Consider the following 16,670-nt stretch of genomic DNA (forward strand, 5'->3'; position numbering starts at 1 on the left):
TGAACCACTGGCAAGCAGTCGGTGGTTAGAGTCCATCCGATAAACCCTCATCCAACGGCTATTGGTCAAGATCGCATACCCCAGCCGCCCCCCCCCCCCCCCCGCTCCCCCCGCCATTGGTGAAACAGATGCTCATCACATTTAGGGTATGCAAGGCTGAAAATCGTTCTCAAAACGAGGAGCGGTCCAGAATTCAGAGGCCTGCGGGTTGGGGCCGATCCATGCCGTTAAACAGAGCAATGCTCAGGCTATTCAGTGCCATCCATGACAAATGTGGGAAATTATGAATTACTGGGTAGACTTTGCCGCAAAATGACCAATTCATACGCATTGACGGTCGATCAGAAATTGGGTTGCCGCGCATTAAGCGATAGCGAATCTGCCATTCGCAAAGAGACATATGGGGTGATACCCGAAATGATATTTGAAAATTATAGCATGGAAAATGTTCGAAAATGTAAGATACAGGATCTTTAAATTAGCAGATTGGAAAAAGAAGTACACACCTGTCACAAAGACGGCATTTAGCGACAGCGTGCAGCGTCGCCAAAAGAAGAAACCATGAACGCCAAGTCTCCCAAGGATGAACTTAGTGGTAGAGCACGACCGCGACACGGCCGCTCCACCTTACGGGTATACAAAACATTAACTGGTGCTGACCTAAACACCGTTACTCGAGGGGGTTATGGCTCTGCCATACCCGCCATACCCGTCATACCCATACCCATACCCAATCCCATACCAATGCCTATACCCACACCCATACCTACATGTAAGCCCATCAGCTTGTCGCGTTTGAGCTTGCTAATTCTGGCAGTGCCTCTGCGACCAAAAAAAAAACGAAATAGTGGCCAGTGGCACCTACAAAAATCAATTGAATGGTGTTGTAACGGCACCAGGGAGCGCCTACGATGCGACGGACAGTGTCGCTGGACAACAGTGTGTGTTATGCATATCACCGTTCTGTGTTCTGTATTTCACGTTTCGCTTACTGTAAAACGGTATTGACACCGATGTTTTCAGCTGGATCAGTACTGCGAACGCAGCAGCGCTAGGTCCCGGGCGATCGGCTGCAGCTAGCCAGTTGACATGACAGGTCCGGAGATGCACTTTATGGTACTGGTGCTGCTCTTCACGGACCCTGGACTGTCAGCTGAAGACAATTATCACGACAACTGCTGCCCCTATTCTCGTCGTTGCCGAAGATGATTTGCGGCATTTATAACTCATGATCTATAACACGACTAGAAATGAGCCGAAAAAATCATTATATACGGAAGCGAACAACTCACCAGACGACGGGACTCCCGGCTCAATTTCAGTCTCGCCATGGATCACGGCTCCACTAGCGTTCGTCCTGCCCCCCGACGCGACCGAGGAAACCGATGTTTGGTTGGTTCAGGCTAAACGCAATTTGGTCGGGACCAGCACCGACGATTCTGCCTTCAAGCTACTGCTCTCTGTCCTTCCCCTGCATGTTGCCACGCAGGTCAGCGAGTCATCACTGGGCCAATCCGAGACCACACGGCTCTTTGTGAGGCTCTACTTCAGCGGTTGTCTATTCCCCGAGCCATCGTCTGGGGGCTGTCCTGTCCCACCAGCAGCTCGGAAGCCAGACTGCTTATCAGCTGCTGGCCAGTAGGCGTGGTCTGTTGACCGCCAGCGATTCCCCAGCTGGCAGTGACCCCCTGCGTACGCTTTCTCTGTAGCGGCTTCCCCAGACAGCTCAGGCAGCTCCATCTCTGCTCCCAGAATCCACATCCATGGGCGATCTGGTCCAGGCGGACCGATTCCTCAAGGCCTCGCAGCCTCCGGCCGCCATCGCCGTCCTATCGAAATCCGAGCTGCAAGCGCAGTCAACACGCAGCCGTCCACCGATCGGCAGGTTCTGCGAGCCGCCATCGTCAGTCTGACAATTGTGATTAGCCGACTGAGGACGCCAAACCGTCGGTTAGAAGAGGCTATCAGCCGACCGCAGCGGGCCGAGGCTGACGGGGCTGGAGCCGTCGTCACGTCTCACGTCCAGACAGCGCCGTCGTCACGTCTCACGTCCAGACAGCGCCGTCGTCACGTTTCACGTCCAGACAGCGCCGTCGTCACGTCTCACGTCCAGACAGCGCCCTCGTCACGTCTCACGTTCAGACAGCGCCGTCGTCACGTCTCACGTCCAGACATCGCCCTCGTCACGTCTCACATCCAGACAGCGCCGTCTTCTGCCAGGGAGGACAGTGTCTGTTACTGACACAGACGCTTCGGGCAGAAGCCTGTCGCTGTGTCAGCCTTTGCCCGCGGAGGTCGGATGCGGTAAACGCGCTGGCTGACGCCACTTGCGCCCGTAACCACCGCTGGCGCTCTTGTTATTCGTGGAAGATAGCCAGCTCGCCTGGGCACTGTTAGCGAGCTGCCGCTTGCTATTCTACTGCCCGGCTCTGACGTGACGTCTACGCAGCTTTCCCGGTTGGAGGCTGCAAGCAAAAGGGCAGTGAAGACATTTGGCCAGTACCGGCAGGCCGTCTAACTGGACGGAGGACCATATCATGATTAGGACTTCGTCATCGCTGACGCCATTGCCCTGATCCTGGGCGCGTACTTGCATGGTGACTGGGCGCGGACGTTATCAACTGGCGTTGAACATGAGCCTCCAGTTCCTGCGGGATGCGTCCGACAAGATCCGCATCCACAGAACCCCCTGCCACCTTTCGCTCTCCGGGTCTGCGAACAGTCGCTGGTGTGGAACGGGGAGTCTCTCGTACGTGCGAACGGGGAGTCTCGTACGCCTTGCTGCTTTGAGAGTTCCCGCGGGTGGCCCAAGGCGCTTCAAGACCAACTTCGGTGCGTCGTTCCAAGAATCCCACTCATCCCATCTGACATGCCCTCGAGTTCGGACGAACCCTGTTTCTTGTCAAGCTGCGCTACACCATGACGGTCAACGAGAACCAACGCCAGTCTGTGAAGAAAATTAGTCTAGTTTTGCGTGCGTCATTTATAAGCATGCGTTTAGTGGAGAAAATCAAGTTTCCTTTTAAAGCTTTAGCCGAATAGCCCGCCCATGTGGCATTTTGTGTCGGGCCCCTGGATTCTCTCGGACGCATCCACTTTAAACCTCGAACCGCCCACGTTTTAAGTTTGCTGATGCCTTGGGGTTTGGACTTCCCGACCCTACCAAAGGATCCATAAAGGTAATGTTTAGAGTCGTCTTGCCCGGAATGTGAACGGGGCAATCTCAATGAAAGCTTTCCGGTTCGCCGTTCCTTTCCTTGGAACGTTCCATACGGTCAAGCATCCAATGACCAGGGTCCGCCTGCGACCGTAACTTTCCTGAAATCATTGCTTTGAAGCTGATGGAAGGTGATACTGCGCGAACTGACACAGAACCACCCTGTTGCGTTCCATCAACGTTGTGTTTATTCGCCACTCATGGCTGACACACTCGCATATAAGAGAGATGGACAGATCAGCGCCCAGTGCCGCGGCGGTAAGCTATGGTGTAAGGATCTCCGGGCGTCGTATTGCCTGCACGCCCGGACAGGTGCCTTGTGACCGATAGGGACGCAGATGCCCGGATCGGTCGGAGGCGGTGACGCGGTCCGCGATAGCTGTATTGATAACTACCCCAGATATGCCAGTAGTGTCTAGCTCTGACGCTCGGCAACTGTGCCACGTGTCATCAGGATCGTCTCGCCCGTGGCTCTCATAAACGTCAAGCACCTCAGTCGCGTGGACCGCTCAGATGTGCCGTGAGCTCAGTCGCGTGGACCGCTCAGGTGTGCCGTGAGCTCAGTCGTGTGGACCGCTCAGGTGTGCCGTGAGTTCAGTCGCGTGGACCGCTCAGATGTGCCGTGAGCTCAGTCGCGTGGACCGCTCAGGTGTGCCGTGAGTTCAGTCGCGTGGACCGCTCAGATGTGCCGTGAGTTCAGTCGCGTGGACCGCTCAGATGTGCCGTGAGCTCAGTCGCGTGGACCGCTCAGATGTGCCGTGAGTTCAGTCGCGTGGACCGCTCAGGTGTGCCGTGAGCTCAATCGCGTGGACCGCTCAGATGTGCCGTGAGCTCAGTCGCGTGGACCGCTCAGATGTGCCGTGAGCTCAGTCGCGTGGACCGCTCAGATGTGCCGTGAGCTCAGTCGCGTGGACCGCTCAGGTGTGCCGTGAGCTCAATCGCGTGGACCGCTCAGGTGTGCCGTGACCTCAGTCGTGTGGACCGTTCAGGTGTGCCGTGAGCTCAGTCGCGTGGACCGCTCAGATGTGCCGTGAGCTCAGTCGCGTGGACTGCTCAGGTGTGCCGTGAGCTCAGTCGCGTGGACCGCTCAGGTGTGCCGTGAGCTCAGTCGCGTGGACCGCTCAGGTGTGCCGTGAGCTCAGCCGCGTGGACCACTCAGGTGTGCCGTGAGATCAGTCGCGTGGACCGCTCAGGTGTGCTGCAAGCTCAGTCACGTGGACCGCTCAGGTGTGCTGTGAGCTCAGTCGCGTGGACCGCTCAGGTGTGCCGTGAGCTCAGTCGCGTGGACCGCTCAGGTATGCCGTGAGCTCAGTCGCGTGGACCACTCAGGTATGCCGTGAGATCAGTCACGTGGACCACTCAGGTGTGCCGTGAGATCAGTCGTGTGAACCGCTCAGGTGTGCTGTAAGCTCAGTCACGTGGACCGCTCAGGTGTGCCGTGAACTCAGTCGCGTGGACCGCTCAGGTGTGCTGTAAGTTCAGTCACGTGGACCGCTCAGGTGTGCTGTAAGCTCAGTCACGTGGACTGCTCAGGTGTGCCTCCGTGGTTGATAAATTGCCCTTCAACACCGAGATGATCTGGAAAATTATGCCTCTGGCTTGTATCGCTCATAAGCCTTGCTATGAAGCGTCCACTTTAAAAGAACTAACACCCCCCAAGGTAATTACTGAAAGGGGGATATACGGTAGACCGCTATAGGCCAGAGAGTTGGGCTTCCAAACTTAACATTCCTACTGTTGGTGGTGAGGTACAATTTCTCTCTGAAGGGGAAAGGGATTGGCACAGTTACCTGCGTAGCCATTGGTATCTTAAAAATGGAAAGGGCCTTAAGACGAAGGAAACGTTACCCGATGTCTGGTGCAAACTGTGGCACTATTACGGCGGCATGAAGGTACGAGGATGAATTTAGAATTATGAAGGTGAATCATCCGAGAAAACTGGCATTAGAAGGTAAGTACATCCAGCCAAAAAATAACGAAAACACGCATACGCGCATGCACACGCACGCACACACGAATGCACACACCACACACATACACACACACACACACACACACACACACACCACACACACACACACACACACACACACCACACAACACACACACACACACACACACACACACACAGGCACCACACACACACACACACACACACACACACACACAATTATATATATATATATATATTATATATCATATATATATTATATATATGTATATAGATATATATATTTGCTCGCTCTCGTCTCTCTCTCTCTCCTCTCTCTCTCCTCTCTCTCTCTCTCCTCTCTCATCTCTCTCTCTCTCATCTCTCTCTCTCTCATCTCTCTCTCTCTCTCTCTCTCTCTCCTCTCTCCGCTCTCTCTCTCCTCTCTCTCTATTCTCTCTCTCTCTCTCTCTCTCTTTCCCTCTCCCTCTCTTTCTCTCTTTCAGTAAAATGACAGCATATATAGCAATAACTTTGTTTTCAGACAAAGATTAAGGTCTCCAAATCAATCACTTTCGATGGCCGGAAAAACTGCTAAAAGGGCGTCTGTATTATTTTGCAACGGATCATCGGTCATGCCATTATCATCAAACAACATGGGCACAGGTACGCATGACAACAATATGCAAAAAAATCGTGGTCGCGTTGGCTCGAAATTACATTTATGCACTTTTTTGCCAAAAATGTAATTTGGCTTTATGAAGAGCTATCATGCACATTACCAATGGGCCCTTCGTACAATGCCGAGCATTGGCGAAACCCTTACCCGGCTTTGTCGTCACTCTTCCCCTCTCCATTTTATGGTCTATTTTTAGGCGCCAGAGGCTGGTCATCCCGCACGATGTTCCGCGCATGGCAATCTATGTCAATCTGCCTGGTAATTGCCGTATCCCTGTCCCAGTTGTGCGCGGCTTTTAACATTTCCAGTCTCACTTCTAAAATGCAGATAGCCAGTATTGTGGCATTTTCCCCTAGTCGCATCGAGATAGTGTTCTTTCATGAGCTAAAGTCATACGCCTACTTGGCGCACCGTTCTGGAGGTGCAATGCCATCCGTCTTGAATGTGTGGTCGTAGTATGGTCGATGTACCGATTTGGTCGACCCGCGCGGTCACCGATGGGATATTTGAGCTGACAGACAACGCCGGTCAGTTCGTAATGAATTCGAACGAAATTCTTTCAGCTAATTTTTAGAAAAGCTTCGAGTCAGAGAAAGGCAGGTCATTATAGCACCCCTTGACGCTTCAATATTGACGAACGTACCAGTTGACGAAACCATCGAAATAATCTTCTAATAGGTTTACTCACACGTAACTATCCAGCACCGCGGTTACGAAAGTTGTGCTACAAAATTATACTAATATGCACTAAAGACACAGCTTTCCAATGTCCAGAAAGTAAACACCACCAAGTCGATGGGGCCACCATTGACTCACTACTTAGATGTTATTAGCGGAGGTCTACATGGGGCACATCAAATCAAATGCTATCGGCTGGAAACGTGGAACAATGGAAACTATGGAAACGAGAAAACACTAAACTATGGAAGCGAGAAGACACTTAAAAGTACACCAGTGGCTACAAGTGAGCCTATCTCCTCATATTGCTCGCCTTTAACATCTTCAAAAGTGAAACATTCCATTTGATTATTTTTCGAGTCCAAAGTCCGCCTTCAACGCTCTGTAACGGCAGGACACCCTTACCCTGCAGTCACGACCACTGTCTTCATGACGACGGCCGTATGCATCTCCACTAGTTCAAATAAAAGAACGTTTGTGATTGGCCCAGGGTACAACAGACTGTTACCGAGAAGCGCATTGGTTGAAGTTTGAATCAGTGCGTCACATGGATCACGTAATGCTCCCGTTCCCAAAAGCAGTGCGCCTCGATAAGGGCCATTGCGGTAAACTCCGTAAATGAGATATGAAAGCCGTTCTGTAGCGTTTCGTTGACTTTGCTGGACAATAGCCTCATGTGCGTGTGTTTTCTGTCCATACAAAGTGGTTCAAGCTTTCGTGGCATTTGATACACAAACATTTTTAGACATTAATGTCTTGTTGCAAATCAGAACAGACACGCTTGAAAAGCATGACAAATGAAATACATTATGTTCATAATAGTGAGCAGGGAGCCAAATGCGATTTCTCCTGCAAGGTCGACTACTTCAAATAAGAATTCTAAGCAATTCAGAAGGATTTCGAGAGAACTGTCATCATTAATCTAACCAAACGCGTTTGGTGAAGCAAAAGGTAAAAAGTATAACAAAGGTAAGATACTCCCTTTAATGTAACTTTCGGCCCGCCGCGGACGTCATTGCAACGTTGGCTGCAGCATTCTGCGGCATCGGTGGTCGCCGCCCGCCGGCCGCGCCGACCGTAGATCACTGCGCAGCGCTCCTCAAAAACCGCCACTGCTCCGAAACCAGAAATGCCAGAGAGACATCTTTTGGTGCACAAAACATGCAATGAATGCCATACAGGCTGCTCAAAACTTGGACACGAATGCATCATATCCTGGACAGGTATCCCCCCCCCAAAAAAAAACCTTAGGGTGTGTCGCATCGAACCCCTCTCCCCCTATCACGGCAAGGGTTAAGGGTGCAATGGGCGTAGCAGCCGCAAGCTCCAGCACGACACAGGGTCTACAAGCAGCATCGCTAGTGGAGACGTGCTAATCTAGCGGCAACGGTGATCCCACTGCGCTAAAGCTTGGCCTCCCACATTGTCACATTGGACCCCACGGAGCAGAATAGAACTTCCGAACATCCCCGCCCCCTGACGTCATCCGCTCATGACGTCCCTGACGTCCACCACCGATGGATTTGCAAAGCGTTGCATAAGATCCGCCTCGCGCGGCGGCGTGCTCGGCCATGTGACCGGGCTGCTGGCGGCGCGCGAGCACGTGGAGCGCCGCGTGCCGACGGCAATAACGATCACCTTTCAGCCAGATCTCTGGAATAGCTGGGCTGCGTACCGCTTAGTGCGTCACAAACACGTGCTTGTGGTCTTTCTTCACTAAGCGACGGCCTTAACTCCCTGAAAACGCATATGAAGACCTGTTGCGCTTTATGGATGATCTGTGTTTGCATTATTTCGGAGTGCATTCAACATCATTGATACGATCTCCAGGCGTTAGGGTTTCCCTTTCTTCATTATCCAGTACGCTCACAGGATATATGTAGTTAATGTTTCCCTGCTTACGCTCCTCCATTTTGCCAAAATGACGGATCCAGTGACCCCTTACTGGCAACAGGCCTAGAGTTTGACTTCAACTTACATCGGTGTAAAACGTTGAGGGCATATTTTTCGTCAAATGTCTGTTCTGCGATGCCAGACCTCGTGCACACACACACACACACACACACACACACACACACACACACCACACACACACACACACACACACACACACACACACACACACACACACACACACCACACACACACACACACACACGCACACGCACCACACGCACGCACACGCACACGCACACGCACACCACGCCACGCACACGCACACGCACACGCACGACACGCACACACACACGCACACGCACACGCACACGCACACACGCACACGCACACCGCACACACGCACACGTCACACGCACACGCACGCACGCACACGCAACCACGCCACGCACGCAACACCACACGCACAACAGACACCACACACGCCACACGCACACACACGCACACCAAGCACACACCCACTCACACTCCACACACACACCACACACCCACTCACTCCACACCCACACACACAACACGCACCCTCCACCACTCTCGACGCTCTCTCTCTCTCTCTTCTCTCTCATCCCCTCCTCTATCCTCTCTCTCTCTTCTCTCTATCTCTCTCTCTCTCTCGCTCTCTCCTCTCTTCTCTCTCTCCTATCTCTCTCTCTTCCTCTCTCTCTAGACCTCTCTCCTCACCTCTCTCTCTCTCTCTCTCTCTCTCTCTCTCGGTCCAATTTGCTTACGCAAGAGAAAATTTGATCGCGGGAGAAAGTTATCAGCCTATTCCGGAAGGGAGTAGCCACGGCAGTGAGCAACCGGGCCATCCATCATTTTTAGTTACCCATCCATCAATCAACATCAATATCAGTGTCAATATCAAATCAAATCAAGTCAAACAATAACCCATCAACCATTCATCCATCCATAATCTTGAGGAGGTCACAGTGGCCAAAATCCCATTAGGTTTTTCAGATTTTTTGCATTTGAACGAGCGTCAATGATTATGCCAGGCGATATGTTCCTAAAACAAGAGGTTGATCTGGGTCTTTTTAGGTTAGTGACCTACTCTAGCGTTTAAAAAGTCCATGGAGGATGTACGTTACGGTCCCTGCTATTTAGGTTAAGCATATTTGCTAGAAAAATTATGCATATAAATAAGACAATAATCGTAGCCTTGTTCCTCGTACAATACCCGGGAGAATAGACAGACAGGTGTTATTTCTGACCAGGCCATGCAATATATCGGCCTGTCGATTCTGCTGGTTTTTCTACGAGGGATAAGGCTATTAGTTCAAACTGCATAACTTCAGATAAACATCAGAAACTGTTCCACACAGAAAGCTCTTGAGTAAAAAGCAGGTTGTCTTAGACCTCAGTCCGACTGTCATACCTGACCCTAGGTTAATAAAGTATACTGTTATCATAAATGCGATTGTTTTGTTGCGTAAGAAAATATATCAGATATGTGCGGCTTCATCTAGCACTCCATTGTCGCACCAAAGTGAACCATTTTCTTATAAATTACCTTCGCTGACAGCTATGACCTGACTTTGACCTGTCATACGTCAGCAGCCTTACAAGGCAAATCGAATTGTTTGACACCAAGCAATTGACTATGCAATTGCCTACCGCTATGCAAGGTCTGCGACGGCTACGCATCGCCGTTCGGACGTTATTTTGCGAAACCTCCGGGGGGGGGGAGGGCAAACTGACCCCCACACGGACGCGCATGCTGCATATGCGTATGCAGCTGCCGCCAGCGGTACGCCGGCGGTAGACGCATGGTGTGCCGATGGGAGTGCCGCCGCGCCAGCTTTCCTGTACAGTACATGCTACAGCAGCAGCAAAGCCTTTATCGGGGCGTACCGCGACGGCGGCGCTCATTCCGTCCGTATATGTTCAGCATATGTAGGCATGCTTATGCAGCTTGTCAAGCAATGAATGAATGCTGTACTATGTGAGGCTACGTGGCTGGGGTGACGGACTCAGTGCTCTGTGTCATCTGTCATGGCGTTTCTTAATCGGTACGCATTGTGCTCAGCAAGGTATAGAACATACAAACTTGTCCAAAGGCTTGCGGTTTTTGTGCTTCCAGCCATCCTAAAACGACCGTCAGTACTTATCAGGTGCATCGGCCGGTGTTTCTCCTCCGCGCTATGAAATCCTTTGGCCGTGGTGTGAAGTGCAGGCATTTCTTCATCGGAGGAGTGAAATTGGACAGATGATTTGACGACGTGCATTTTTCTCCGGCTCTAACCGCGCTCTGGAGGTATTTCCCGTCGGCGATAACCACGACTCAACGTCTCGACATTAAACACCTTTGACGTGCATGCTGGTTGCACTGATTGCGTTACCTGCCTAGTTAGTTTCATGGCTTTGCATCTTACATTCAGACTCCCCGCGGGATTACTGGCCGCAAATCGTTAAAATGCAGCATTGCCCGCTTTCTGGCCGAATGCTCGCAACCCTCTGGGTCGCACGGCGCTGGGCGTGCTAGCTGGTTTCAGAGCTGTGGCTATGGCATATGACTATGGCATATGACATATGAATATGGCTAGGAGATGCCCATGAGACTATGCTGCATGCTACCACGCACCATGTACCAAATACTCCATGTACAGGCCAATGATGTGTCTAGGTACATCGAACAGTGTCCAGGCCAATATCCACTGTCTTCCGTATATAGGGGTGATATATATTTCTGATGTTCTGGGGGCTGTAGTCAACGTTACATTGGTTTCTCACATGCATGGATTCATTGACTGCTCGGCTTGTTGGGCTGCGATGACTATATCAATGTGTCTGTACACACACACACACACACACACACACACACACACACACACACACACACACACACACACACACACACACACACACACACACACACATATATATATATATATATATATATATATATATATATATATATATATATATATATATATATATATACATGTGTGCGATGGCTCCTGTAGCATGTTGAAATATGTATGTAGAATGAACAGCTTGAGGTGTGAATGAACATCACATTTGATCGGCCTCGTGTGTGCAGTCTCCGCTGCGTGACTGACGCCCGCTCGCATCCAGCCGAAACCGCTCGCGCGGCGTGTCCCGGTCATGTGCAGCTACTCGTGGCCGTCAGCCGTCGTGCCCCGCGGCGCCGACCTGAGTGACCTCTGCGCTCCACAGGATGCCGCCGCCTGACGGCGAGACCGTCGACACTACGGTTGACAGCCTGCGGGAGCACGAGATTGACCGGTGCGCCGTGCTTGTGGTGCGCGACTCGCCGACCGGCCAGCACGCCAGGGACCGCGCCGCCGCCTCGCTGCCCACAAACCTCACATTCCGAGAGGGGGTAGGTGTGAATGGCCGCCGGCCCGGGGCTATTGGGGCCCCTTGCAAGGCACGCGGACCATGGAAACTCCTGTGAGGTGCGAAATGCACTCATAAGATTGAACTTTTTCGACCACGTGGAGAGTTACCTGGATGGTGCGTAAATAGATGTGGACACCATTGAGGTTGCGCTGAGACCTGCGCTTTGCGCTGCTTTTGTCGACAGAAGGCGATCAGTTACCCTGTTTACACGGGCAGGTGAAATCCGGGCCCACCATTCGGTCGGCTCAGGCTCTGGTGCTGCCCAGATGCTGACTCTGAGCTCTGATGCTGCCTAGATGCTGATTCAGCCCTGATGCTGTTCAGATGCTGACTCAGCTATGATGCTATTCAGATACTGGCTCAGCTATGATGCTGTTCAGATGCTGATTCAGCCCTGATGCAGTTTAGATGCTGACTCAGCTCCGATGCTATTCAGATGATGACTCAGCTCTAATGCTGTTCAGATACTGACTCAGCTCTGATGCTGTTCAGATGCCGACTCAGCTCTGATGCTGTTCGGATGCTGACTCGGGCCGATCGCACGCTGGATCCAGATTTTGGTTGCCCACGTAAACAGGGTAACTGAAGAGTGCACCGGTGGGGCTCCACATTCATGCCAAATAGCAATTGACAGATGGTGGTAAACAACACACTATGGTATTAGTCAACAGGGGTGGCCGATACACTGCAAAGCTGCACAGAAAAGCCCGGGACAAACCAGAGTCAAACCACCGGAACATCGCTAGCACCGCCGCGTGACTGACGAAGAGACACTGGGCTTCCGAGTACGGTGTCTTTAGCATTTTAACTCGCTCTGCTGTCAGCCCTTTAGTGCTGCTGTATCCGTGTAGCTAGGTCTATTACATTGCACTGCTCACACACGTACTATCGGTGATAAGCCTCTCCCTCTACTGTTGTTGATGATGGGTGATCTTCGAAGTCTTGCTCCGCTCGCACTAGATATCAAGAGTTAATCCAACGGAGTCTACCACGTCCTTTTAAGGAGTCCAGCCAAATTGGAGAGCACACTATTTGTGTCCAGTTGACCGTAATGAAATCGTTAGACTTACCGCGGTTGAGTCTGCGGCAGCGCAGGTCTAAGCTCTACCCACTGCTGGACCTGCTGAGCGGCCTTGCGCGGGGTCTGTCAGCTCAACCCGTTACCGTAGCGCAGGTCTAAGCTATACCCACTGCGGGACGCTTTGACGCTCTACCCTTTGCGGGACGCGCACTTTCTGGACGGCATGTCTTCGCATGGGGAGTCCGCCCCTGGACGTGGTCCCAGCCCTCAGCAATTAAGAGTCCTCGGTCCCCAGGAGTCAGGGGTAGGCGCCAAGATCAAACTGCCTAAGGGCACGCGGTTCGGACCTCTGGTGGGGGAGGTGCTGCAGGTCTACCAAGTGCTGCCCGATGCCGAGAAAAAACACTTCTGGAGGGTAAGCAATTGGTTTTCCATGTGGAGTGATCGTTTACGAAGGGTATGTGCTGCGCAAGTAATGCAAAAATATGAGATTCCTGTAATTTTGTAATCCTAGGGTTTATGGTGATTGACGATTGATTGATTGATAAGGAAGGGTGCTGGGTTTGGGGATGATAGTTCATGCTGAACGGTGCGGGAGCTTCTTAAGCACTGCGAACTTTAGCTAACGTTCTCGAATTCGTGTCCATGCAGTAAGGGCGCAGTGGACTACCGTCAATTGTTTAAGCTGTTCATCCTTGCCAACTGTTTGTCCTTTTGTGTATGTGACACATAGCGAAGCACAGTGTCAGCGTTTTCATCAGTTGTGCTGCGATTAGAAACATAATGCAGAAGTAGGAGGTTACTGGAATTTTATCATCTCAGAAGCTGTCTCTCTGCTGTGTAGGATCTCTGGGAGCGGTGCTATCCTGACATGTGGGAGAAGTTCTCATTTAAAGAGGTGATAATAGATGGTCGGTGTAGAAGCCGTGCATGCTGTCAGCAATGTGCGTTTGCCTGGAACACTGACCGCGCTGCGATATAACTCATACTTCACGACGGTGCATTGGCGGCGTTGCAAGTGAAGTGAAGTGAAGTTCTACAGCCCCACTGAAATTCCACGTTCCACTGATTCGACGCAGCATGCTGCACTAAGTGTGTCAAATACGTGTGCATTTCGATGGTCATGGTTCACTAAGTGTGCCAAATAGGTGTGCATTTCGATGGTCATGGTGCACTAAGTGTGCCAAATAGGTGTGCATTTCAATGGTCATGGTGCACTAAGTGTGCCAAATAGGTGTACATTTCGATGGTCATGGCGCACTAAGCGGGCCAAATACGTGTGCATTTCGATGGCCATGCCTGATTGCATCTTCCGTAGTGATCAAACTGCCATTCAGTGGAACATTTCGCCGTGTCACTTTGTCATCCATGCCATCTCCGGCTAGCTGTTACAGTCTTCTAAGCACCTACCGGGTGTTGAGACGTTTAAAGTTGAAGGAGTGTGGACAGAAGTGCACACCGTCTGATTTAGTCTGCTCACGAACGCCTGCGGAAAGAGGCTGGCCGCTGTTGACTTCTTCTGGATGCTTGCATGCCTAGCGTAGTTGTATATTGGACGTATGTCCCCACAACTGCCCAACGAGTCGACGCCGACTTGCGAGCATCACAAATGCGTACATCAGATGCACACACCGCCACTCAAGAGGGTCATATCTTTGTTCTGTCTGCCAAACCTGTATGTCACACCTCCCCTGGCGCCGTGTCATCGGCCTTAGGCGTATGACACCGTGTCCTCGACCCTAGGTGTATGACGCCGTGTCCCTGGACGCGGGTGTATGACGTCGTGTCCCCGGACCCAGGTGTATGACGCCGACGGCCAGTACCACGTGATCAACGCCGCCGACCCGCGACGCTCTAATTGGATGCGCTTTGTCAACCCTGCCTTCTCGGCCGACGCTCAGAACCTAGTCGCCTGCCAGCACGAGGTTCGTCTGGATGCCAGCATGGTGGGGCCAGGGGCGAGGAGGCTCGTGTGGTGCTGTCGGCACGATGGCACGCAGCGTTGACATTGCGTGCTGTTCACCCCCTGCGTGTGTCATACTGAGATCTGCCCCCGCCCTTGCTGCAGGTTTTATACGTTTTTGAGCGTAACATTTATTCGGCTTCGGACTGATTCCTCCTGACATTTTATATTTGGAGCCTTATTAGTGAGATGGATGGAGATGGGGGGGGGGGGGGGGGGGGATGGGAATCCACTTGTGACAACGGCCTTCCTGAGTCGCGATGACGTCACGCCCCAGCTTGGGAAATGTCACGCGCCAGCATGGTTGATGCCACGCCCCGGCCTGAGTGACGTCATGCCCCAGCTTGGGTGACTTCATGCCCCAGCTTGGGTGACGTCACGCCTCGGCCTAGGTGACATCACTCCCCAGCTTGGGCGATGCCACGTCCAAGCTAGCTGGAACGCGAACACGAATAGCCTGGTCTGCCTTCCGTCCCCGCAAATCGGCTTATGCATGAACTGCTCACCCAACGTCGTTGTACCAAGCATGGTCTTTGTGAATTACGCCCTCGTCGCAAAATGTGATCCGTGACGAAGAAATTGGTGCGCTGTTCCTGCCAGTTTTTCAGTTGGCCAGGCATATATGCGTATATATATATATATATATATATATATATATATATATATATATTGGTATATATTTCTTCTGAGACGCCATAGCGTTTTCGGTTTTAGTGGTCTTTTTCTGTCTATGTCAGATCAACATTTCAGACTACCAAAATAGTTTGCCGCATCCTTGCGAGAGAACTTTCAGTGATCAGTTCTCGAGGGCATTTTTCAATGCATTGCACTAAAAAGGACGCAAGGTTTTTAAGGTGCATTCTACTGAAATGATTCTACTAATCACCCTCAAATACGTAGCATTTTTCGGTCAGTTTGGCGACTCGGAATAGTTATAACTAAAACGACAAAAAAAACAGGATAGTCCAGAACAAGCCACCATCTTTCTGCCTTCCTATCGTATTTCTTGTGTTTCTCACCCCCATGTGAAAGAGGCAGATGACTGGAATAGTTATAACTAAAGCGACAAAAAAAACAACAGGACAGTCCAGAACAAGCCACCATCGTACTGCCTTCCTATCGTATTTCTTCTGTTTCTCACCCCCGTGTGAAAGAGGCAGATGACTTCATCTGTTAATTAAGTGACGGAGTGATCTCCCTAATGTGGCGAGATTCGAGCACCATGAGTTGTCGCCGTTAAAGACGTCGCTCTAAGACGACTATATTCTCGATAAGCCTCTTTGGAAGGACTTGTCTTGGTGTGCTGATCTGCATGTGTTTATTAAAGGCGTCTCCTCGTCCGTGCGCATTAGACGTCACGTGTGCGTTTGCGTGCGCGTGTGCGTGCGTGTGTGTTTGTCGCTTGTTTGTCTGTTTTCTGTCCCCGCAAAACTTGCATTATAAATTTGCCTGTTCTTCTTTAGGGAAGCATTTACTTTTACACTACCAGGGACGTCAATCCGGGAGAAGAGCTTACCGTCTGGTATTGCCAGGACTTCGCCAAGCGAGTGAAGTACCCAATGTCTGGTTCTCTTCTGCTGACAGAAACCCGTAAGTTGCCGGTTAGACCCATCGGGTGCGGTGCACTTGGTTAATGACCAAATTGATGATAAGTGTGTTTCGGTTCCAGCATTCGTTTGTTGTGTCTTGTTTGTTATTGCTTGTTTTGCCTGTGAAACAATTACGCCATTTGCCTTTACGGAGTCTTTGAGCTGCTATAATTGCTGTCTGATAGCTGCCATGGGCGTCAACATTACTGGGGTTGGTGGGATCTAGACCCTGCTAGCTTCTGGCCAAATTGACCTATTGTTTAGCTTTGATTGTCTT

At 51.3% G+C, this 16,670-nt stretch overlaps 1 protein-coding gene across 1 annotated transcript in view; it reads left to right on the forward strand.

Annotated features, from left to right (window-relative positions):
• The window catches only part of LOC119103083 (PR domain zinc finger protein 1), a 32,671-nt gene that overhangs the window by 13,778 nt on the left and 2,223 nt on the right, over positions 1 to 16,670 (forward strand). The window contains exons 4-7 of the mRNA XM_037226531.1: positions 11,635 to 11,800; positions 13,137 to 13,256; positions 14,641 to 14,766; positions 16,268 to 16,394. Coding sequence (XP_037082426.1) covers positions 11,636 to 11,800; positions 13,137 to 13,256; positions 14,641 to 14,766; positions 16,268 to 16,394 — 538 coding nt within the window. The 5' untranslated portion in view covers position 11,635. The remainder of the gene's footprint in view (positions 1 to 11,634; positions 11,801 to 13,136; positions 13,257 to 14,640; positions 14,767 to 16,267; positions 16,395 to 16,670) is intronic.

This window comes from Pollicipes pollicipes, unplaced genomic scaffold, assembly GCF_011947565.3.
Source record: "Pollicipes pollicipes isolate AB1234 unplaced genomic scaffold, Ppol_2.1 Scaffold_5724;HRSCAF=6776_pilon_pilon_pilon, whole genome shotgun sequence".
In the NCBI taxonomy this organism is placed as follows: domain Eukaryota; kingdom Metazoa; phylum Arthropoda; class Thecostraca; order Pollicipedomorpha; family Pollicipedidae; genus Pollicipes; species Pollicipes pollicipes.